The sequence below is a fragment of the Drosophila sulfurigaster genome, chromosome X, assembly GCF_023558435.1.
Source record: "Drosophila sulfurigaster albostrigata strain 15112-1811.04 chromosome X, ASM2355843v2, whole genome shotgun sequence".
Classification (NCBI taxonomy): domain Eukaryota; kingdom Metazoa; phylum Arthropoda; class Insecta; order Diptera; family Drosophilidae; genus Drosophila; species Drosophila sulfurigaster.
The window spans coordinates 12,226,824-12,251,779 of NC_084885.1; the positions used below are offsets into that span (position 1 = coordinate 12,226,824).

General features: G+C 36.6%; 2 protein-coding genes across 2 annotated transcripts in view; both read left to right on the forward strand.

Moving 5' to 3' along the window:
- The first annotated feature begins 63 nt into the window (after positions 1 to 63).
- LOC133847386 (secretory carrier-associated membrane protein 5) lies at positions 64 to 3,160 on the forward strand. Its single transcript, XM_062282378.1, has 5 exons — positions 64 to 325; positions 568 to 786; positions 1,001 to 1,202; positions 1,936 to 2,065; positions 2,154 to 3,160. Exons 1-5 carry the CDS (start codon positions 257 to 259, stop codon positions 2,560 to 2,562), a joined length of 1,029 nt encoding a protein of 342 aa, XP_062138362.1. The 5' UTR covers positions 64 to 256; the 3' UTR covers positions 2,563 to 3,160.
- A 9,887-nt stretch (positions 3,161 to 13,047) lies between these two features.
- The window catches only part of LOC133849033 (pneumococcal serine-rich repeat protein), a 62,837-nt gene continuing 50,928 nt past the window's right edge, over positions 13,048 to 24,956 (forward strand). Inside the window, 1 exon segment of the mRNA XM_062284856.1 lies at positions 13,048 to 13,423. The gene's annotated coding sequence lies outside the window, so the exon portion shown is untranslated.

Sequence of the window (24,956 nt, forward strand, 5' to 3'; positions counted from 1 at the left end):
GTATTGAACTACTTGGCGCATGCGGTCACACACAATCTCATCAAGCAAACTGGTCACATCGAATCGCGCAACTGGTCACATCAAATTCCGAAAAATCGTCACTCAAAAGCAAAAAAGGAAAAAATAGGAAAATAGAAAAGACAGCAGAAAAATAATTTGGGCGAACAAAAAAAAAAACCAAAAGTGCAAAAGTCGTGTGGCACAAAAACAGAAGAACAAGAAGTAACGACTACAAACGACAACAGTAACAATAACAATGTCAGGCAACCGTCCCGATAAAAATCTATTTGGCGAGCCCAATTTCGATTTGGATAATCCATTTGCGGTAAGAAGAGTTGACAACAACCCGACACACATACACGACACACATAGAACTGCTCGACAGTGTGTGTGTGTTTGTGTGAGTGTGTGAGTGGATGAGTGTTTTAGCTGCAACGACGACACAACTTGTGCATATGTGTGTATATAAGTGTGTGTCGTGGTGTGTATGTGTGTGAGCCGCCTACACTTTGCTGCTTCAAGCTAAAATGACTAAAGTTCTCCTTCTATGTATTTCGTTTGCATTAGGATCCCGCCATACAGCAGGCGACACGCATGTCCACCAACGTGTCGCTGGAGGATTACAATCCGTTCGAGGAGCAGGCGAAGCCACAGCTGCAGATCAACTCCACGAACACGGCGGCCGTGGTGCAGCCGCTGTCACAGAATGTGCCGCCCCCGCAGCCAAGTTCGTTGGGCGCATCGGCGCCCAGCACCAGCATACAGATCACATCGGAGGAGCTGCAGGTAATTGAGAGCAGTGCTCCAGTTAGAGCAACGAGGCCGACAATCACGAAGACGACGACGACGACTCGCATTACACAAATATGCGGTTTTGTTGCATTGCTGCATTGCTGTGGCTTGCCACATATTTGTCCGTCTCTCTCCGTCTCTGTCTCGCATTTGACACCCACACCCACACACCCACACTAATATTCACATTCTGTTGCATTTCTTACAGCGTCGCCAGGAGGAACTCGATCGCAAGGCCGCCGAACTGGATCGACGCGAACAGCAGCTGCAGGGCAACGTGCCACAGTTGAACAATTGGCCGCCGTTGCCCGATAACTTCTGCTTGAAGCCTTGCTTCTATCAAGACTTTGAGGTCGAAATTCCGCCCGAGTTCCAAAAGCTGGTCAAGCACTTGTACTACATCTGGATGTGTAAGCATTTCCATTCCATATATTTATTATTGTTATTATCGCCAGCGTCTTTGTTATATTACTCTATATATACCCATATATTCGTATGTATGTATATTAGGAAGCCAATACTGATAAGACTGCATTAGTCATCATCGGCCTTTATAATCAGCAAGCTTTTGAACACTATGAGTGAACGATGATGGTGACGATAATAGTTAGTAAATGTTTACTTATAAAAGAAACTCTTAATCCTGGCTGAACGATGAATCCAGCAACCAAATAGCAGGTACTGGAGATCAGCAAAGCTCAGAAGATTTGCTTAGCTTCTAAGTTGGAAGTTTTCCCCAAATGTAAATTGATTTATGTTTATATTCGGGTGCTAAATTTAAGCACAATGTTTATCAGGGAAGATTTGTTTATCCTCATAATATTTCGTTTACATTTCAACACCAGGACGATCATAGTTTTATGTAAAATATGGGAACTTATTTATTTCATCTATAAGTGAATTCCTAACTAATTGATTAACTGCTTAAACTATGAACCCAGAAACTAAAAAAAGACAGCTAGAGATCTGATATTTATGTAGCTAGTAAGATTTGCATTGACAGTAAGCGGACTTTGTGCAAAATACATTTGAAGCTTTTCCCACTCGCTTAGTATTCCGTCAGCATGCTAAATAAATTTAATTAATTTCAATTAGTTTTCTATTAACCTTTCTCTCTTTATTTCACCTCTTATTTCTCTTTAGTCTACACTATGACGCTGTGCGCCAACATTATTGGAGGTCTCATCTTGCTCTTCCATGCGGGCAACATTTCCAATCTGTTCTTGGCCATCTTCTACACTGTGCTCTTCACGCCCGCCTCCTACGTGTGCTGGTGAGTCGATAAAGTTGTGCCTTCCACTTCCATCTCTCTCTCTCCCTTCCACACAATATTTCATCTCTTTCGTATTGACGTTTTGCAGGTTTCGGCCGGCTTATAAGGCATTCCGCAACGATTCGAGCTTCAATTTTATGGTCTTCTTTTTCGTGTACTTCTTTCAAACGGTTTACACGGTCGTCCAGGCCGTTGGCTTCAATCAGCTGGGCTACTGTGGCTTCATCACGGCCATCTCGCAGTTCGATAGCACAGCTGCGGGCATCGTTGTCGGCCTGTTGCTGCTGATCATTGCGTTCTCGTTCGCCATCACTGCGGGCGCTAATGTGCTGATGATCATGAAGATCCATTCGATTTATCGCAGCACTGGCGCCAGCATGGACAAGGCCAAGGCTGAGTTTACCACAGAGTTTCTGCGCAATCAGCATGTCCAGGAGGCGGCCTCCTCAGCAGTCAGTTCGGCGGTGAATTCACAGTTCAACAATAGCAGATACTAAACAGCAGCAGCAGCAACAGCAGCAGAAGCAGCAGCGGCAAGCAGTAAGCAGCAATAATCAATCCGATCAATCAATCAAGCAAACAAAGGAAGCAACCAACCAACCAATCAATCAACCAAACAAACATAACAAGCACAGCAAGCAGAGCACAGTGAAGCAGTAATCGGGAAGCAAAAACCAGACCAAGTTGAGCCACAAAAAAAAAAAAATAAAACAAAAAAACAATGATAAACACCAGCGTATAACAAACGTACACACACACAAGAATATATATACAAATATATATATACAAATATATATATCAATATATATTTCTATATAGACTTAAAAGCAAAAACATAAAAGCAGCAACTAAAAACTAATTGCTTTGTGCATAAAACAATTCCTACAATGCCGTCGTCCTTATTACAATTAGCAACTACTGTAATGACTAATCTATGATATAGAACACACACACACACACACACTTTAAACACACTCTTTAATAATCGATTATGATGAAATTAATCTGCAAGCAACTGCAATTTTGTAAACTGATACTTAAACTACAATACAACTTGGAAATGGTAATCGCAAAACAAATGAGAAGAAAACAAAACAAACACAAGAAAAAGAAAAAGAAGAAAAAAATCGGCGCACGTTGCCTTCGTAGACATTCTGGCCTAAGATTTGCTGAAACGCAATGATAAAGCACTTAAACGCAAGCAAAGTAAATTAAACTAAATAAAAAACATAAAAAAATAACAAAAAAACAATAAATTATAAGTACGTATATTTATGCAAAGATGCTTACATATTTTGTGTTTCGCAAAAAGTGTCCTAAGAAATTACTAAGTTATGAATTTATAAATGCTTTATTCAACTTTATCAAAGCCGTGGATCGAGAAGGAATTTCGGATACGCTCCTCTCTTCCCAACAATAACAATGCGCAAAAACGAAACGTATAAAGTTTATTAACATTAAAGCTATTTGTATGTATAATGAAAACGGATAAAAAGAAAATGAAAAAGAAAAAGAAAATGATAACGATAACGATAACGATAAAGATGCTGATGATGATGCAGATAAGGATTATGATAAATGCTGCTGATAATGATGTTTTCTAGTTGTTTAAGTCGAAACATTTATGATATGCATAAACCATAATACACACACACACACACACACTCACACCCAAAACATACACACATACTATACACATACATCTCTACATCTAAATGTATTTAAAGCGTAAATTATACAAACTTTTATCTTTATACTACTATATAGCAACAGATTGCGCATAGTCTCTCTACATATGTATGAGTTATTATTATTATTATCATTGCTGTTGTCCAACTCCCACATCCCACCTCCCAGCTCCCTCTCCCCTCCCTATATACCCTACTTATTACCCTCCTCATTCCCATTCCCATCACCCGCCTTCCACATCGCCTCACATGTAATGTCGTGTCGTGTATTTTGTAATTGTAATTGTTATACATATATAGTATATATACACACATTTAGTATATACATATATATACTAAAATATCTATGAATACAGCATATAAATATTAACGACTCAATTGTGTTTCTTCTTCTTGTTTTCGTGTTTTCGTTTTGCTCTTTTTTGCGCTTGTCTCCATTATTGTGTTTTCGATATTGTGTACTTGATGTGATTCAAGCAAAAAAATTCATTGTATTTAATGCAAAAATAAACATCAATATTTCTAGACATCACTTCGTATGTGGAATGTGCTTTAGATGAAAATCAAAATCGATTTTGTTGTTTGAAATATCAAAGTCAGAGACGATCATCAGTTCAGTTTCAGTTTCAGCATTCTCATTTAATTTCAGTGAACTATTTTCAATAGAAATGTGATTCCCACGATGACTTAATTGCTTCTATAAATAAAGCTTGTGCGAAAATGAATTTCAAACTGGTTTTCACTTAGATAGAAGCTTTAGTTTAAGTAGCGAGAAGTATCTGAGAAATTACTTAACATACAATTTATTTTTTTTTGCAATCTGCAAACAATTTAAATGCCAGCAGCTATAATATTAATAACTGCTTCTTTGTGCATTATATATTTAACTTTTGTCTCAAAATGCGCAACTGAATCAATATTTAACGGTGAAGTCAAGTTTAAGGTATTAAAAGGCTTTTATGTTTCTAACCAGATCAAGGCAAAAATTCTATGAAATTCTTAACTCATTCGATTACCGAGCATAATATAATATGTAGTAATATCGACTCTCTTTTTCTGAGTTTATAGATTATATTTATTGAAAAGCTTCTTCTACTGATAACCGTGATTGTTAAGTCTAAGGGTAAACTTAACTAAACGGAGACTTAGCCAAAGCTCTACAAAAACTGTTGTGATTATTGCAATTGGCCTCGGATTCGATGCAATTGGATTGGGATTAGAAAATGGATATGGAAGTGGGAGAAGATGAAAGAGATTGGCATATTTATAACTAAAACGCTCGTTAAAAGCATTTTTTCCCTCCCCTTTCCTTCTTGTGGTGCAGCAGCAGTGTCGTATGAAATGCAAATTTCCATTCGCATGCGAATGCGAAATTAAATCAACAGCAAATGATTTTGCCAATTCATTGCCCCAACTCAAGTCGACAGACCCAGAAATTCGCTCCAACACATTCTATTTGCTGTTCCTGATGTGCATAACCCGATGCGCATTTTCAAACTATTTTTAAACCGGCAACAAAACCACAGTCAAATGGAGTTGACAGCGAGATGCATAGATATAGATATAGATATAGATATAGATATAGATATAGATATAGATATAGATATAGATATAGATATAGATATAGATATAGATATAGATATAGATATAGATATAGATATAGATATAGATATAGATATAGATATAGATATAGATATAGATATAGATATAGATATAGATATGATATAGATATAGATATAGATATAGATATAGATATAGATATAGATATAGATATAGATATAGATATAGATATAGATATAGATATAGATATAGATATAGATATAGATATAGATATAGATATAGATATAGATATAGATATAGATATAGATATAGATATAGATATAGATATAGATATAGATATAGATATAGATATAGATATAGATATAGATATAGATATAGATATAGATATAGATATAGATATAAATATAGAGATATATAGATATAGATATAGATATAGATATAAATATAGAGATATATAGATATAGATATAGATATAGATATAGATATAGATATAGATATAGATATAGATATAGATATAGATATAGACAGAGATATAGATATAGATATAGATATAGATATAGATATAGATATAGATATAGATATAGATATAGATATAGATAACTATATAACAGGGTATATATCTATATCTATTAAATATAGATACATATATACCCTGTTATACCCTTCTGATAAATATTAATGGGTATCAAAATGCTGTTGAGTGCTTCCCACACCTATCAGGTATGTATGTGTGTGTGTGTGGGTGTGTGGGAAGAAGAAGAGACACGAAATCTCTAAAATCTTGCACTTGTCATGCATTGCTGCATTGAGGAGCAGCAGAAGCGTCAAGTGTCACAAAAAAGGAAAGAAAGAAAGAAAGAAAAAAAAAAACACATTGCGCATACGCCACGTTGAGCGATTGTTTGTTGCAGTCATGGAAGACTGGATGGCTGAATGGATTGGGATGCGGCGCATATGTAATTGTTGAGCAAATACACTCGAGAGTGCTTTGCTGTGCTTGTCGTTGTTAGCGGCAAATCCTTTTCGGCCCACACTTGAGCCAGATGATTGTGCGACGGGGTCACGTGTTGCAGCAGGCGGCAGGCGGCAGGCAGCAGGTGGCATGTGGCATGTGGCAGGTGGATATGGTGGCAGGCAACGGCCAGCGGACTGGCAGCTCACTTGCGCCACTAATTGCTGATGACTATTTGCTATTGATTGCATTTTCACGTTGCTTGCGTGCGAAGGACATGAAATCGACAGGCAAGTAGGATGGAAAGCTTTAAAGCAAATGCCATAACGAGAATCGAGTCGCCGCATATCGATTTAATGTCCAAGCAACTCAAGCCGCATGCCAAGAATAGCTGCACTGTGCCCCACTGCCCCATTGCCGTCGTGCCCATTATAACAAAAACTGTGACTCGACTTTGCTTTTTTGCCTCTTACTTTGCTTTTACTTTTACATTTTCTTTTACATTTTCTTTTGCTTTTACGCCTGCCATTTTGCTTTGATCTCGCAGGAAGTTGCTCTCATGTTACGCCGGACATCCGTCTAAAGGCTCACATTAATTGCATTTCACAAACAGTTGCAAGTTTGCTTAATTGGTGGCATGCCACTCCACTGAGAGATGCACCTTTTCCCAGAGCTCCATTCAAAGCTTCACACAGCACAAGTTACAATGACACCTGAGCTCTTAACGTTCGAATGCTAACATATACAATTATTATTATTATTCCAATTGGTGTCATTTACTTGTAATTGAATCAATTCCTTGTAATTATTTCTACCACACTGAAGCCTTGCATAGTTATTTTCTAATCAATAAGTGTTTAGAGTATTCGAAGTTCTATTTTGTAATTTGAAATGCTGTAGTTTTAATAAGAGTTATTGAAACTAAGAAGTACTACTTATTATTTAAATAATTAAAGTGTTTTATTTGTATTTTATTGAACAACAAATTGTATTTTAGAATGACAACAAGTTTACATTTAAAATAAAGAACTAACTCTGTTTTATAACAGCGAACAATCCAAATAAAAATTGTTTGTTAATTCATTTATTTTATATTTACATATTTATATATATAATTTGGAGCATTTTAAATTGTTTATCTATACCAAAAACAAGTTTTGAGTTGACTTTACTGTATTCTGTGTTATTTTTTTTGTAAAATTTGTTTGCAAATTTATAAGTAATTATGTTCCATATAGTGAGCATGGTCATCAAATATACTTGTTAAACAAATTTTCTTAAATTACCAGAGTTCGAATTTTTAGATTTAAAGCATTCAAGATTTATGAAATAAAAAAAACATACATACACACTTTTTTTTGGGTAAATCAAATATAAAATCGTAGCAAAGTGAGTTTCCTATTTGCATATTAAAATATATTATTATACTTTAGAATATAGAAATTTAATTTCTTCCAAATAAATAATAAGAAAGCAAAACTAGATATAATAGCATACTTTTTAGGGCAATTCGAATTTCGAGTCATAGTCAAACAATTATAAATAGTATAGTATGCTTTTTAGGGCAATATGAAATCTGATATTTCTGTATCTCAGTAAAATTGATATTTGTGCAAAACTTATTTTTGATGTAACGGTTATTCGAATAACTGTATTCATCTTTTGAGTATACACATTTTTTCTCGTATGCTTTGTCATGTGTTTCTATGCATTTATTTCTTATCTGCTTTTAATCTATGGTCCCGTTAGGATTTAGAAGAAGACAAAGTCATGCGTTTAGTAGAAAGTTGATATTTGTGCAAAGTTTTGCATTTAGATTTTGAGCTCGACACGTCAACTGACCTCCAGCAAAAAGTGGGTTAATTTAAGAAATTGTTAATTTCTTAATGTAAAAAGTTTATATTGTTGCCATTTTTGATCTTTTTCGCGAGATTTCTAACATTATTGATTAAAAATGCCGCGTGCACTCGAATTAAGTGAAAAAGAAGAGAAGACTCAAATTGAAACAATGGCTGAGTGTGGCGTTAAACTTGGCGAAATTGCCAAAAGAATTAATAGGCATCGCAATCAACAAAGCAAACGGAGACTCAATACCATACTAAAATACTAATTTTAAGTCATTTTGTTACTTAGTTCCTTAATAATTTGCGTTTTTTCAATTTTGCACATATATCAACTTTCTATGAACAATTTTTTCATTTAAATTTTTTATGTATTAAACATTTTATAATTTAATAAAAATCATGTTTTTCAAATTTCAATACCAACTACCTATTAAAAAAAAATATTGATAAAAAATGCGTCAAGTAAAAGTTAAAAAAAAAAACAACAAAATATGATGCACAAATATCAATTTTACTGAGGTATGTATGTATATAGATTAGTATATATTATATATATTTTAATTGATTTTATTAGAATATAGAATTTTTTTCTAAGCATTTGATTTAGTTAGTAACTTCATTTATAGTCAAGAATTTGATTTCTTCATTCTTGTTAATTCATATCTAAATAAGGGGTTTCCTTTATTTTTGGTAATCGTTAATCATTTTTTTTTATTTGTAGTTTCAACTCTGAAGGTGATTTTTTTGTAAGCAAATGTTTAATAAAAACGAAGTTACATTTGTCTGATAATTGTAACAACATTTTTATAGAATCTAAATATTTTGTTAATTTTAACAATTTATTAGAATATGTGAAGGGATATTTGCAAGTGTTCCTCTTTATAGAGAAGAAAATGTTGTATAGTGTACTTAACATTGTTGAATGTAAATTATAATGAATACAAAAATTGACCCACGAATAGAGAGCCAAAAAGTTGTGATTAAATGAAAACTTGGATGACAATATATCGAGCGGAGTTGAGTCGAGCGACATGCTAATATTCAGCACAGAAAAGAAGCTATTAAATGGCGTACTTGGAGCTTTGACGCAACAGGTTGGGTTTGCTATTGAGGGGGTGAAAGGGGAGGAGGAGGAGGAGGAGGAGGGTGAGGGGTTGATGCGAGATAGAAATGTGAGCTTGGAATGGAACTGTAAATGGAAATGGCAATGAGCAGCGAGTTTATGAGCGGAAGAAATTGCTGGCAAAAGTTGGCGATGCATTCAGTACGGTTGATGCTTCACATATCCACATGGTGCTGCTCAGGAATTATGCAGGATGCTTGCGTCAAATTAAAACGTTGCTCAACTGGAACAACTAATTACACATTCTCTACACTTTTTGCTGTCCCACAGTTCACAGCTCGCAGCTCATGTCCAGTGAGTGACTCCAATGCAACATTCAGTTGCTTCCTCCTGATCACCGCTTGCTGGGCGTCAAATTAGGCAGCAAATGAGCAATGAGTGTAGGGCTTAACAGGGACTGTGAGTAAGAGAGAGAGAGAGAGAGTGAGGGCGTTGCAACACAAAGTTGGGGCAATTTTTCACACTATACGGAAGTATTATTTAGGTCACATTTCCTGCTGCTTTTAATTAAAATCTTCTACGGCCGTCGACGCCGGGCGGAAGTACAAATTTCTTGCCGTTACAAAGCGCAGAAAAGTGCGCCCGACAGGCGGCTAAAGCCCCGCTCTCACTCTCTCTCTACTCCCCTCAACACAACCCGCTGTGAGGTGTGAGCTGTGCGATGTGAGGAGGAGGGACAGGGACAGGGCACATCATCTCTTTAACCTACTGTAGCAATGCCTATGCTTGTCTTTCATCTCGTGGCTTGCTGACTTCAAGCGCAGCCCATTCACAGCCACACAACGATGTCACAACGACCCACCCGAACACGACCCGATCACGACCCGAGCGCGACCCGAACGAGAAACGAACCCGAAACGAACACAACCGCACAACCTATTGCCCTTCATAATACCAAGGTAGTAGAGTATGTTAGTTGCCGCCGAGAAAGGGAAAGAATGGAATGGGCGGGGGGGAGTTGTTCAAGCACCACCTACTTACTACACTACTTTCGGTGCTTGGTCGGATGGGTGAGGAGGAGAGGGAGGGGGGGACAGTTAACCGTTTCGTCAGCGGCTAGGCCAGATGATTTCAGCTGAGATTGAAGATAAAACACATGCGCGCATCACGTTTGCCGTTTGTGGCATTTTCTGTGTCTCTGTGCTTCTGCTTCTGTTTCTGTTTCAGTTTCTGTTTCGGTCTCTGGTTCTGTTTCTGTTTCGGTTTCTATTTGTGTTTGTGTTTGTGTTTGCGTTTGAGTTTGCCTTGTTCGTTCTGTTGCCGTTTTGCTCTTATCAACATCGCACAGTGGATGCAAAATATGCATTTTATATCCTTCAACTAAATTGACTAAATGGCTTAATTATTATATGATTCAACATTTTGTAATTTTAAACCAATTCAATTATTATTTCAATTACATTTATTGTTATTATACTTTATTTCAATATTAAAAAAATTATTTGAAAATATTAGAGAACTGTAAGAAAGTCAAATCGATATTTTTATCTTGTTGTTTTATTTCTCTGTCATAATAATGTATTAATAATAATATAAAGCAAAAAATATATAATTAATTTAAAGTATTAAAATACTCTAATTGATGTGATTTCTCACAATCGCTTTTTGGAGTTCAATTTTAATAAAAAATATATTCATAATAAATAATTATTTTAAATATGTTACAAAATTTAAATATTTAAAAAATATGCTATGAACATTATATTAGTTTCAATTATAGTTACACTTGTATTTAATTTGAATTTTACACATTAATTAATATTTTGATTGATATCTTAATCTTGCATAATTTGCGATGTCACCTTGAAAAATGTATTCAATTTGAAATACGAAATGTATTTATTTCGTCGACAGTCGAGTGTGTGCTTTATTACGTTTTTTTATTTCCTCACACGATAATATCACGGAAAGGGGTCGATAGTATAATTTAAATATATTAATTATCCTTGACAGCCTCATCCCACTGTGCGCCGCAGTCGCAGCTTTGCAAAGCTCACCATCGCAAGCATAAGAGAGTGACAGAGTGACATTGAGAGCGTCGGAGCGGGAGAGAATGTGTGAGAGAGAGGGACATAGAGAGAGTGAGAGTGAGAGAGCGAGAGCGAGAAACAGCATGGCCGCAAGGCCGCACACTGTTCGGCATTGGATTGCCACCATTGTCATAAGTGTGTGAGTGTGTTTGCTCACACACATACACACACACACACAAACACACACACTTACGCATTTGCAGTCAGTTTGAGATTCAGATTCAAGCGGCGCACATGGCACTTGGCGTTTCCTTTGGGCCACTGGCTGCTGCTGCTGCTGCCGCTCTTCTTCTTCAATGTTTTTGTTGTTGTTGTCGTTCTGCTTGGTTTTGTTGTTCCTGTTGTTCTTGCTTTTGTTTTTGGGCACTTTTGGCCCCAGTGGGAAATGCGCAGCGCCCGCAGCGCGCAAATAATATTTAATTTTTCGTATTCGCGATTTCTCAAGAGCTTTTCTGCCGGTCACATTGGCAAACTTTGGGATTATGTTTGTTGTTTTATTTCTGGCTTTCTGCCGCATTTTGGCTTTCATTAACATTAATCGAGTGCTAAGTAACTGTGAAAATTTAATGACTATTTCAATGGCAATCAACAAAGCGCACAAAACAATTATTTAATCAAATGCAAATAAACAGCTTTTGTGTTTAGTTTTGCTTCAAATGTACGTAGTTTCAATAAAATATTTGAATATAAGATTAAGGGTATTTTTTTTGTCATTTTGTTCAAATATAAAACTCGGTTATGTTGTCTTTCGATGACAGAAACTGGTTTCCAAAAAAAGTTATCAACAAAAAAAGAAAAATAAATAAATAATTCATTGAAAACTCTAACTTTTCCAAATATTTTGGAATTACAGATGTTATTGAATTTTTTTTGTTATCATTATGTAAATATTTTTAAGTAATAACATAAATCGACCATAACTTCTGCATAGCTAAAATAAAATGATTAATGTCGAAGGTCGAATCCAAATTTTTAAAACACAAAAAGTTTTTTTTTTTAATGTTATTTTAGTTATATACAAGTTATGGCAATAACATCTTTAATGACGATAATATTATCTCAGAGTTATTAATTGTATGTTGAAGACTGTAAATATTAAATAAATATAAAATTGAAAATAATTTGTATGATTTTGAGTTTATAAATTAAAAAATTTTAATTTTATGAATCAGATGTATTTAATGTATTGATTTATTCCTTAAATAAATTTCGCCAAATCGCATAAGTCACAAGGATCAGTTGGAAAAAGATCACATTGTATTACGAAGCTTTCGTTACGTGTTCAAGTGAGCGTTCCACAATGAGACAATTATCAGCAGCTTTTACTGTCTCTGTCTCGCTCTCTTTCGTTCTCTTTTGGAATAGTGTGTGTGTGTGTGTATGTGTGGGTGAGTGCTTGATAAGTTATTCTGGACACAAACCCATCAACACATGCGCGCCATTTCCCAATGGGTCGTCGGCTGCTTTCTTCAATGAACATGGGAACATGCCTAAAGTGCCTGCTTGGGCGTTTGGCTACAACATTTGTAACATCTTCTGTCTGACACACTCTCCGCACACGCACACCAACACAACGACACACCGACACACAGACAGAAATGCAGAGAGATAGTGACGTGGCGCTCTCAACAGCAATAGCAACAACAACAATACTGTTCGTGTTTCGGCATTCGGCTGGCATGTTCGGCCTCAGCTTCGGCTTCGGCTTCGGCTGCTCCTTCGGCTGCCGCTGTGACTGCGGCTGTGGCTGATAAGCTCGCGAGCTCCTTCAGTGCCAAACTGTCAATCGTGTAGTGCGGTCATGTGGAGCGGAGCTGTTTCGTGCGCTCTCCAATTGTTTTTTTGAGTAGTTTGTTAAAGTTGAAAACAGCATCAGCCGCCGCAGTGGCAGAGCACCAGCCTCAAGAAGCGTCAAGAAGCACAGCTGAAGAAAGCCCTAAAAGCAAGAGTCAGTTCCCAACAATTATTTTTTTGTTTGTTTGCAACAACAATAACAACAATAACTACAACAACAACAATAATAATAACAACACTACGAAATCTACGGCTGACAACAACAACAACTACAACAAAGTGTACAACAGCACCATCAACAACAGCTACAACGACAACGACAACAAAAACAACAACAACAGTAACAACAACAACAACTACAACAACAGTGCGTATCTCGAGTCGAACTCGAATGTCCTCTAAAAATCGAAAATCAGCGAAATAATATTGAAACAAATCATTGACACTTGTGCTTGATTTCAATTTTGCAATTTCAAAATCATTTTGTTAAGTGTGTGTGCGTGTCTCTGCCTCTCTCTCTATCTCTTTGTCTCTGTGTGTGTCCTTTTATTTTATTTTTTTTTTGTGTGTGTGTGCTTGTGAGTGTTGTTCTGTTGTTGTTTTTAAAAAAGCGTGTGAAAAGCAGCTAACAAATACAAATACAAATAACACACGCAGAGCCAGCAAGAGGGAATCAGAAGAGAAGAGAAGACCAGAGAAGAGCAGAGAAGAAGCGAGAAGAGAAGAGGATCCCAGCCAAATATGATGATGAGCTGCTGCAAATGTGCGTGTAAACTCTGTATGTGTGTGTGTGTGTGTGCGAGTGTGTGACCAGCCCAAAAAAATACCACCTTCTAAAAATACATATATGTATATATATAGCTGTATGTTTGTATGTATGCTGTATATTTATTCAACTAGCATTTTACGCTGTTTTTTTTTTCTCATGTGCTGAAATCGCGCGAATTATGCAAAACTTCCATTTGATGCCATGCGATGTGGTCGTGTGAGTGGAGTGAGGTGGGCGAGGAGGTGAGGGGGCGGAACCTGGGCTGGGATGTCAACGTGCTGTCGCTAGTTGCCTTTGTGTTGTGTCGTTAATCCAATTTGTATGACACACACACACACACAAACTCACACACACAAACTCACACACACACACACACACACACACACACACATAAGTAAGTCAAGGCAATGAGTGTGTGTGTGTGCCAATTAGTTGACAAATTACGCAAAACTAATGCCAACAACTAAATTTAACAGGCCACAGCAGCCATTTTCTATTTTTCATTATTTTTTTTGTGTGTGTTGTTGAACTGCTCTTGTTGTTGTTTTTAATATATTATTTTTATGTAACAAAGCAGCAAAATTGTCACATGCGCTGCGAGCAGCAAAGCAAAGCAAAGCATAGCAAAGCAAAGCAACTGCCAAAAGCAGTTGCGGACTCATTCCATCTCGCTTCCTCCTCCCTCTTCCCTCTACCATTCTACGATTCCCCCGCAGCACATTTTCGCTTCATCTAATGAAGTTGTGTGTGGCCGCAGCGAGAAGAAGAAGCAGCAGCAGCAAGACAAGTAGAAGACGAAGACGAAGAAGCAGCAGCAAACACACAAAAAAAAATTACTCAATCGTTTTGACTCTCTCACTGTGTGTGTGTGTGTTTGAGTGGGGGAGTGTGTGTGTGTGTGTGTGTGTGTGTATAAGTATGCCACCCTTGAGCTAGGAATTTGCCGCCTCCGAGGATATGAATGTGGATGCTGCCGCCGACGTCGCCGCCGTCGCCGCTGTTCTAGTTGTTGTTGCCATACCGGCCTCTTGTCTGCGCCTTGTTATTTTTCGCTGCCTCTGGCATAACCAGTGTGACCAGCAGACAAAACGAGAGCTGCGGTAGCGAGTGTGGAGATAGTGGAGAGAGTGTGGAGAGTGCGGAGAGTGGGCACTTGGCACAGCTAGTGACCAGAATACAATTATTGCCGTGTATTTGATTGGCTTTTGCCCATTTCTGATTTCTCGCCGCCTGCATCACTGATTCCCAATTTATTGTGGTCAATACAAATACAAATACAAATATCAAATACCCAAGCACCAAGCACCAAATACCAAATACAAATAGTCGGGGATTACTTCACTCCTCTCGATGGCGAAAAGGTTAAACGCGGCTTGTCCTTCTCCCTCGGTATATTGAGTTATCGATACATTTATTGATACGAGTGTTTGTTATCAGCAGTTGATTTGATAGCGCTTGACCGACAAATGTCCAACGATTGCCACTTCAATATTTTTTCAGCGTTCACTTTGCCATTTTCAAAATTGACGCTTCCTCTTCAATTATTGTCAACTTGACTGATGCATTTCCTTCCGATTGATTGCACATTGTACGTTGCCTTTAATTTTGTACAAACTAAATTTCATTTGATACTTTATTAAATGCCTGAATGGCTTGCTGAATTTACTCAATAAATTCCGACTCGAATTTTATCTCAATTAATTTGAGAATTTCGGATAGAATGAAAGTGCATTTGCAGCATTTTATTTTAGTGATTTTTCTGTACAATTTCCTTGACTATTTTTCTTGGTAAATCAAATTACAATTCGCAATTCCAAATTGATAAATTTCTACATTAAACCAATTAAAAATAATATTGAAATTTTAAAGTTAAATTAATGTAGATTGGAAATCGAACTCAATAGAAAAGTTTTTGAAATTATTTAGAAAGTTTTCATAAGGTTTTTCAACTGCATTTAAAATCCTATCGACAATAACAAATTCTTCGCATGTTAATACATAAATCCGTTTGCATTTTAATTAATTTACAAATCCTCTTATCCGAACTGCTTGTTTTTTTTTAAATTGAATTAATGAAAAATAAGCGTGAAGATTTATTAAGCTGTTTGTTTTCATGTGATGAATAATCAATGAATATGCATTACATTTAAAGCCCATAATATGACTTAAAATTAAGTGCAATTTTTGCCATATCTGATTAATGAGTCCGACTCCGAAGCTTTCCATAAAAACACATATACATACATATGTATGTATGTATGCATGTACATACATATTTATATTTGTGGAAAAACAAATGCATTCGAGCTGTTGTGTTGTGTTGTGTTTGTGGTAAACGAAACCATTTGTTATACCAGCTGAATGAAAGGATAAACAATATTTTGATTCGGGTAATTGTTTTTCCACACACATCCACATTCACATCGACATACCCAGAACCATGGGATACAACAAATTGAGCAAGCCACTAACAATATTTATTCTGATAAATGGCTGACGATGGCAACAAGGGTTAGCGATAAGTAGCGACGATATGCTTGGGTTATTGCCAGGGTGGGGAGCATAAAAAACAATGCGTAACAGCTGACTGGCTGAAATTTATATCAATTTCTCATAATGCTCCCATTGTCGATGACAATGCTGATCGATAAACGATAAACAATACTAAGGAAGCGCACAAGGAACTATCGCAATTGTGTGGCGAGTTCTTAAAGCGCGCACAATGGCTGAGATTTTAAGCTCACACACGCACACACGCACACACACAAAGACTGCGAGTTCGAGTTCGATTGCGAGTGCAAGAGTGCGAGAGAGAAAGAGTCAATTGACTGGTTCGCTGAGTGACAACTGACACCACCCACAGAGTGTTACACATACGCCCCGTAAGCTCAGAGTTAATGTTTGCCAGACCGCCTTCCAGCCTCAGTCAGTCAGAGTCCGTCCGTCTGTCCGTCTGTCCATCTGTCCGTCCGTTTGTCCGTCTGTCCGTCTGTCCGCCTGGTTGCTCGCCCGCTTGTTTGTTTGTTTGTTTGCTGGCGCTCGTTCGCTGCTCGTTTTGTGACTTTGATGGCAAATACTTGGCCATTGGACAAGTGGTAAGTGGCAAGTGGCAAGTGGCTCGCTTTGCTTTCCTATTTTCGTCCCAGCCACAGAGAGAGAGAGAGAGAGCTCTGAATGAATGTCATAATCGATAATTGAATGCTGAAAATGTCCGCTGCGCGTCCGTTCTCTGGCGACTGCTGCTGCTGCTGCTGTGTCCACTCCATAAATGTGTTTAATTAATGCCAATGGCACACAAACAAAACAAGAAGCCAGAGTTGAGATTGCTCGACTGTGAGCTACCCACGACAACGCTTGTTTCTTCACTTAAGTGTTGACTTTAACGGTGTCAATTCAATATTTTCGATTTTCGAAAGACAACTTCAAGAGAAATACGTTCTACAAATTTGGTGTCGCTAGCTTTTATGGTCTCTGAGTTGTAGAGTTTTGAAGAAGTGGACAGACAGCCAGACAGACAGAGAATGCGATTTATAATTACAAATATAGCTTATTATACCCTTCAGAAAAACAGTGGAACGGGTATTAAAAAAGAATGCTCAAAATGACGCTCGCTGGTCACATTTGAAATGGCGAAAAATAAACACTGAAGCAAAAGCGGCAAAAGTAACACACTCACAGAGACACAGGCGTAAAAGAAAAATGGCAAAGCAAAGCTAAGCAAAAGCAAAGACGAGAGCGAAGGCAACTGTAAAGACGGCGGCGTCGCAGCAGCAGCAGCAGCAGCAGCGGCAGCAGAAGACGCCAGCGATGAGTTGGACAAAGGCGGCGACATGTTTGTGTGTCGCTGCGTGTGTGTGTGTGTTAGTGCGGCTGCTGCGCGCTCTCTTGCTGTGTGCGTGTGTGTGTATGTGTGTTTGTAACTCGTGCTTGTGCTTGTGTCGCTGTGTTTTTCTATGTGGCTGTGTGTGTGTGTGTATGCTAGCGAGCGATAATAATAAAAACGTAGCAGCAGCGACAGCAGCATGTCCATGCATAAGTATGTATGTATGTATATCCGTACGTATGTCTGTGTTTATGTGTGTTTGTCATGACTTTGCAAAGCAAAAGAAAATGCCAAGAAATGAAGTGTCTCTCTCTCTGCTTGCTGCTGCTGCCTTCTCTGCGCTGCGATGCTGCGATGCGATGCGGTGTCGTCTTTTTGCCTGTGCTAGCATTCTATGCTCTATATATGTGTGTGTGTCTGTGTGTGTGACGCGCCCTCATCTACACACACACTCTCACACACAGGGACAAACAAACAAACAAGCAAAGCAAGCATACATATGTGCTGTGTCTGTGTGTCCTACAATTACATAATATGCGCGGCGCAAACTTGAAGACGACGCCGAGGCGAATTGTTAAAGCCTTCTCAAATACCGCAAATTTCTTTCATTTTCCCTTTTTCCTCCTTCCTCCCCGCTTAATTTTCGTGCAATTTGAACGTGCTGTTGTTTTTTTTTCCTTTTCGTTTTCGTTTTCGATTTCCATTTCCATTTCGTTTTCGATTCGTATTGATTGCAGCGCCAATTGAAAGCGAAAGGCATTCAAAATTGTTCTGTGATTTTCTCTGCTTCTCTGTGTGTGTGTGTGTGTGTTGGCGGCATTAGTCTTTGTCTGCGAATGTGTGTGGGTGTATGTGTGTGCGTGTAAGTTTGTCCTACTGCCCTAATGAAATTACATGCGCGCCCCAACAAGCTGCCAGCCCGCAGAAAATGCAGCACTCACTACTACGACTACGCTTCATGCATGGGCACAGCCACTTCACACACACACACATGCACACATGCACACATGCACACATGCTCACGTATTGTGCTGCAGCAGAAGGACGCTGCGCATTATTGCAATTTTGTAAACACACACACGCATGTGGCATACAGTGCTAATGTGTGTGTGTGTGTGTGTGTGTGTGTGCTGTACAGTAGCAGCTCCACTTGAGAAATTGTTCCACACAGCACCAAGTGGAGGATCAGCTAAATGCAAAAATTTCGCTGCATACTTTTAGGCTGCAAGTATTAAAACTTTCTCAGCTAAGCCGCCATGCAAATACTTCTAGTATGTGCATATGTATGGGTGGATTTATTGCAAGCATCAGCTGCCTTTGCATTTTGCACGCTGTATTTATTATTAGCAAGCCATAAAACGCAATCTTATGTCTAATATATCTTAAAGCTCTTTGTGGTGAAATCTTTATAAATACTTCCTATTCATTTATTTTAGATTTACCATTTTTTTCATTAAACTTCTGAAGATGTGTATATATTTCCTATATTTTATTGCTTATATGACTAGATTTAGATAAAACTTTTAATCCTATGCTGGATATTACTCGATTACTCGATTTTATAAGTATTCTGCAGCCAACAAGAAATCAGCTTAAATTAATTATAACTGAGCAATGACTATATGAAAACATAGTGATATCTCCAACTAATTAAAAGTCGTTATTTTTATACCTTTATCTCAAGATGCGTTGGACAAGCACATTTGTGTGAATTCCTCATAGCTAATTATAGTCTTAGTTTCATTATTATGCTTTTTAAATTGTGATGATATGGTACTATTTTCATTCGTTTGTACGAATTTTTCACTTAATAAAAAAAGAAAAAGAAAAAAGTAATGTATTTATTGTCTTTATTAATACTTTTAAAATTATTTTTTATTTTATTCAATTCGAGCATTTGTACTTTTTTATTTGTTTTCCTATTGTATTTGTTTTCACCTTATAAAAAAGAGTAAGAAATAAATCATTTTTATCATCATAAATATTTATAAAGTATTATTTACTTTATTTAATAGAATCATTTGCCCTTAGTATCGCAGCTTTTGTATAACTCTTTGCTCTATTATTTCGTTACCTACTCAAATCTACAAAAAATTCCGCCACAAAATTGAGATATGCACTTAATTGTGCTAATAGTCTCTGCATAAATACTCTCTGCATAAAGAATCCAGGCCAAAGAATTCGAAGTGAATTTTATGTAGCATGCTTTTGGGCGCCATAAAATTTGAGCTCAATTGTTTCACACTGTGCTGCATTTTTGTATATTTTTGTAATTGAATTGAATTTGAAGTGTATTTCGCGCGAAATGTGTACAAATTGGGTGCGAAAAGTATAATTGCATTAATTAGTTTTTATTGCATGTGCATTGAACGGTGTAAAATGCGGCAGAAAAAAAGGCAACTTAATTAAAGCTGAACATTTGACGAGTTGAACCGATGCTTGTTGAACCATAATAAAGTTAAATTATTATCAAACGATTTGGCTAGACATGAAGGCAAAACCAAAAGGTTGCAACTTTAGTTCATAAATTATCGTTGTAGTGAGCTAGTTTGTTGTAGCGAGCTTTCACTGTGCGCACACGATGCGAAGCTGTCGCGTCCCCTCTAACATACAATGCATTTGTGCGCCCCTCTATTCGATTCTCAAACATTTTTGTTAGCCTGGTGTGTGCATTTTCATAAATTGCATTTAGCTGGCAAAGTTTTTGACACTTTGAGTTGATTTGATTTTTATTTGATGGGTGAGCTGCGGTGCGGATGTGAATGTGAATACAGGACGCGGATGCGGATGCGGGTGCGGGGCCAAGGCTGCACACAAACACACTTACATCAAGGTGTGTGAGTGTGTGTAAACAAGCTAGAACGTAAGCTGGACAAATGGTTTGTAATGCACTTGCAGTTGAGAGTTAGTTGAGTGAAAGTTGACCCAGTTGGTGTTTTTTTGTTTCGCTCACGCTCTCTTTCTTCCTCTTTTACTTGTGCCCTCATATTTCTCTCAATGCATGTTCCTTCTTCTTTTATGGCAAATCCTTAATTCACACATACACACACACACACACACACACACACACACACGCGCATAGCGAAACCTTTTGGAAAAAGCACGCATGTGGCATGTTTTGATGCTTGCCCCAAACGAGGGAAAGTATCTGAGTATACTTTGTTAAATTAATAACCGAAAGTTGGCCAAATGCTCCTTCCATGGAAATGTGTCAAACCTTTTGAGGCACATGGATGTTATATATATTTAATAAGCCTCATATCCATGTATAACCAAGTTCATCTATCTGTCTCTCTGTCGCTCGGTCTTTTCATCCCTGGGTCCATCTCATAAACAATATGAGTTAAAGTCGGGCAATTTGTTATGTAGAGCTACTCATATATTTATTCTTCAAACTTTCCTCCAAGTGCCTTCTTCCAAACAAACTCTACTCGCTCTCTCCCCTCATAGCATAGCATAGCATAACGCAACGTTACGTTACGTATACGCCATGCTGGCGCTGACCTTTCATTGCATGTGTTTCATTCGTATCAACGTTCCTCGCCACATTTTTACTACTTAAGTACTTGCCAAAGAAACTCGGGCTGACCTTAAAATGTTTGCCATCTCAGCTGACCACATTTTTGGGTTATAAATCTCAAAGAACAAAAACTTTTGCGAGTGCATTCAGTATATGGCTTTATTTCCATCGTTTCACATCTCAAAGTAAAGTAACTTTATCACCCCAAACAGTTGCCTTTGAGTCAATAGTGATAACAGAATAGAAACGACTGGAATAAAACGATTTCTTTTTCTCTTATTTAGTAGTCGCAAATTAGTACAGTTTATTTAAGCAATATGAAATGATATTTTACAAGTTAAACTTGGAAGAAAAAGAGTGCAGCACACGATTAAATTAAAGAAAATAAATTATATGTAGGCTTATAAGCTAATAATGATACTTTTCATTCATTTACACACCATTAAAAAGGATTATATTTGTTCAGTAATTCCCATTGTTTCTTTTCAGTTGTCAACAAATTTTTGTCGTTCAGCGAATGATTATTTAAATGCTGTGAAAATTCCATTCTGCAAGGGAAATCAGAGAAAAATATATATTATATTAACTTAAATATTAAGACCAAATTCAAAGCTCATTTATGCAATACCAAAGTTCTTTGTGCTCAGTTCAGAGCAAACTTGTTATTATTGATTATGAAGGTTACCCTATTATTTTAGATATTTTATTTTAAACATGACCAATTCCACTGTTGCACTTTCATATACTAGTAGTAAAAAAAATATTAAATCATAAAAAAATCAAAAGAAAAAAATCATTCATTTATATACCGAATTAAAAGGCTATAATTGAGTGTATTCGACTGTAACAAACCTGCCACTCAGTTTTAATAAAAGCAAAACAATGTCAAAGATGTATTTTCATTAAAATATACTAGATAAATTTAAAAAAACTAAATTATAACACATTAGTAGTCCATAAAATACAAAAAATCAGTATTTTATATACTGAAATATATCAAATATAACCTTCAGTATATTTGTGTATTTTTAATACACTAATTTAGTATATTTTAAGAATATTATGACATTGTTTTGCTTATGTTAAAAATACCTACTATACAAATATACCAAAAAAATATTATTACACAAAATAAACATACGGAAAAATACTAAAATATACCAAAAGCCATAGTTTCTATAATGATAGACATCTTTCGGTATATTTTCAGTATTTTTTTTGTATACTTAGTTGGTATATTTTAGTGTTCGGTTGTTGTAAAAGTAGGCTTATACACTTCGAATATCAAATATGCGATTCGTATAAATCTAGGGACAAAGAAATCGAATCGAATAAGATGGAAAGTGTTTGTTAAATGCGAATCGAAGCTTTAATATCCTCTAGGATATCCCGTAATCTTTCGCTCATGCTGCAGATAGTTTGTCAACTCATTTCGATAACTGAAATTTATCGAGAGGAATTGAAAGCAACAGCGCTGGGCCATAAATAACAATACGAGACGAGTGCGAGACGATGCCTTCCAACTTGTTGTGCGACGCCACACACACACACACACAGAGGAGACGCAGAGAGAGAGAGAGAGAAGAAAAGTAAGACTAAGAAGAGATGATGAGGACGAGTAATCGCACATTGAGCTGTGACACCGATAGCGAGTGAGCCAGCGAGCGAGCGAGCTCTGTAATCCACTTTATCATTTGGATGAGCTCTGCTCTGCACTCCTCAAACTGAACTGAACTGAACTCGACTCAACTTAACTCTCTGCTTTACTATGATGATGATGTTTTTTTGGGAGGAGGAGGAGGAGGAGGAGGAGGGGAATTCAAGGAACACGTTTCGGCCCGTTTCCGAGTGGCGGCGCTGTGCAACCGCGTGTGGCACCACCGCGTGTGGCAGCGTGGCACAACGTAGCTCATTTGCCACGTTGCTTTATTGCCATCTTTATTTGCCATTGGCCGTTGCCGCTGTCGTTGCCGCCGTACGTGCCTATTAGCTGGAACGTGTTTCATTTCTCTGCCTTCTGACTTCTTCTCAGCCCTCTGCTCTCTGTCCTCTGTTCTCTAGCCTCTAGTCTCTAGCATCGTTGCAACTCGTTGGACTTGATGCCACGACTCCTAGAGTGTGCCCAAATGAGCATGCCAATGGTCTTGTAATTCTCAACTGATTCTGATTAGTGTGTGCTCTTGAAAACGTAACGCACAACACACACACACAATATAGTACAATGAGTTCTCGAGTATCTCAGCGATATGCTTGTAAGTTCTCATTTCATTTCGATTCGATTCGATTCGATATGATTTCGATTTCGTTTCATTTCATCTCGTTTAGTTGAAATCAGGTTCGCATTGATGCATTGAGCTCTTTCTCTCTCTCTCTTCCCATCTCGCTCGCTATCTCTCTCTCTCTCTCTCTCTCTCTCTCTCTCTCTCTCTCTCTCTCTCTTAGCTACATTAATAACACATTTTCATTTTCCTCTGCAATTTTACGCTTCAACATCTTTCCATCTCGTTTTATTTTTCACTTATGAAACTTGTTAATTTTGCACTTTGGGGCACAATTTGGTTTTCCCTTTCAATTTCTGAACCTTTTTATTATGCCTCAACTCAACTCTATTAAAAATGTGCAAAAGGGTTTTATAAATAGCCAGTCAACGGCCTCTCTTTAACACTGAGCTCAACAAAGTGAATTTATTCGTGGTGCGCATCACATTCTTCTTTATTTTTTACCCCAATTTTTGTCTGACCACGTTTATTTTTCGGCGTTTGTAAACGATTATTTTTAGCCAAGTTTGGAATGTTGGTCTCTTTATGCTAGCTGGCGGCAGATTAATTTGCTTTTTAATTGAGGAAGTCATTGCTCCTTTTATGTGCAATCCAATTAAAACTAATTTCAAATTATATTCTAGTGTTTTTTAATATTAAATATAATTCCATTAAAATACAAGTATAGATGAAAGAGAATCCATAATTAAATATCAGAATTTATTACAATTGCCTAAAATCATTTTCTCAATAAATAAATAGATGTATTTTAAAATTCAAATCAAATGTAAGACATCGATTATTAATGGGGAATTAAAATTAATTTCAAATTATATTCAAATTATATTCTTGCGCTTTTTAATATCAAATATAATTTCATTAAACTTTCAATGCAACAAAATCATAAATATGTATGCTTATCTAAAACAAATATAAAATTAATTATCTATTGAGGAATCTAATTAAATTTGGCATATTGATATAGTACTACATTTAAAATATACTATAGAGTGCAAAATATACTAAATTATCAGCCAAAGTAACTGAAATTCGTAGTAAGTAGACATTTTTCACATACAAAAGTATTTGTAAAATATCTTCTAAAATTTGTATCTCGTTAATTGGATATTTAGATTTAAAATACAACAGAAGTATAATTAAATACGAGACTTGATATTAAAAATTTTATATAATTTAGTCAATAAATACAAAATGTGGACAATTACTGAATAAAAGTTCAAAATACTAAATACTCCTATTGTATTTATTTAAAATAAAATACAAATATTTACTGATTTAACTTAAATATCGATTGTATAACATTAAATCAATATTTTGATTTCATTTTAGATATTTCTATTTACTTGCATTTAGTTATTTGCGAAGGGAAGCATATGATGAATATGTTTCGTTTATTTATTTATTTTTTTTTTGGGTATCTCGAAGATACTTTGTTGGTTGCCTTCTAGGTTGATTTTGGACTAAGTGAATCAATTGGGACGCCAGCGAATCAATCAAATTTCCATTTTT

Coding starts and splice junctions, on each gene's coding strand:
- LOC133847386 (XM_062282378.1), top strand. CDS start 257: ATGTCAGGCAACCGTCCCGATAAAAATCTATTTGGCGAGCCCAATTTC. Junction 1,203..1,935: donor CTTGTACTACATCTGGATGT/GTAAGCATTTCC, acceptor ATTTCTCTTTAG/TCTACACTATGACGCTGTGC. Junction 2,066..2,153: donor CCCGCCTCCTACGTGTGCTG/GTGAGTCGATAA, acceptor GACGTTTTGCAG/GTTTCGGCCGGCTTATAAGG.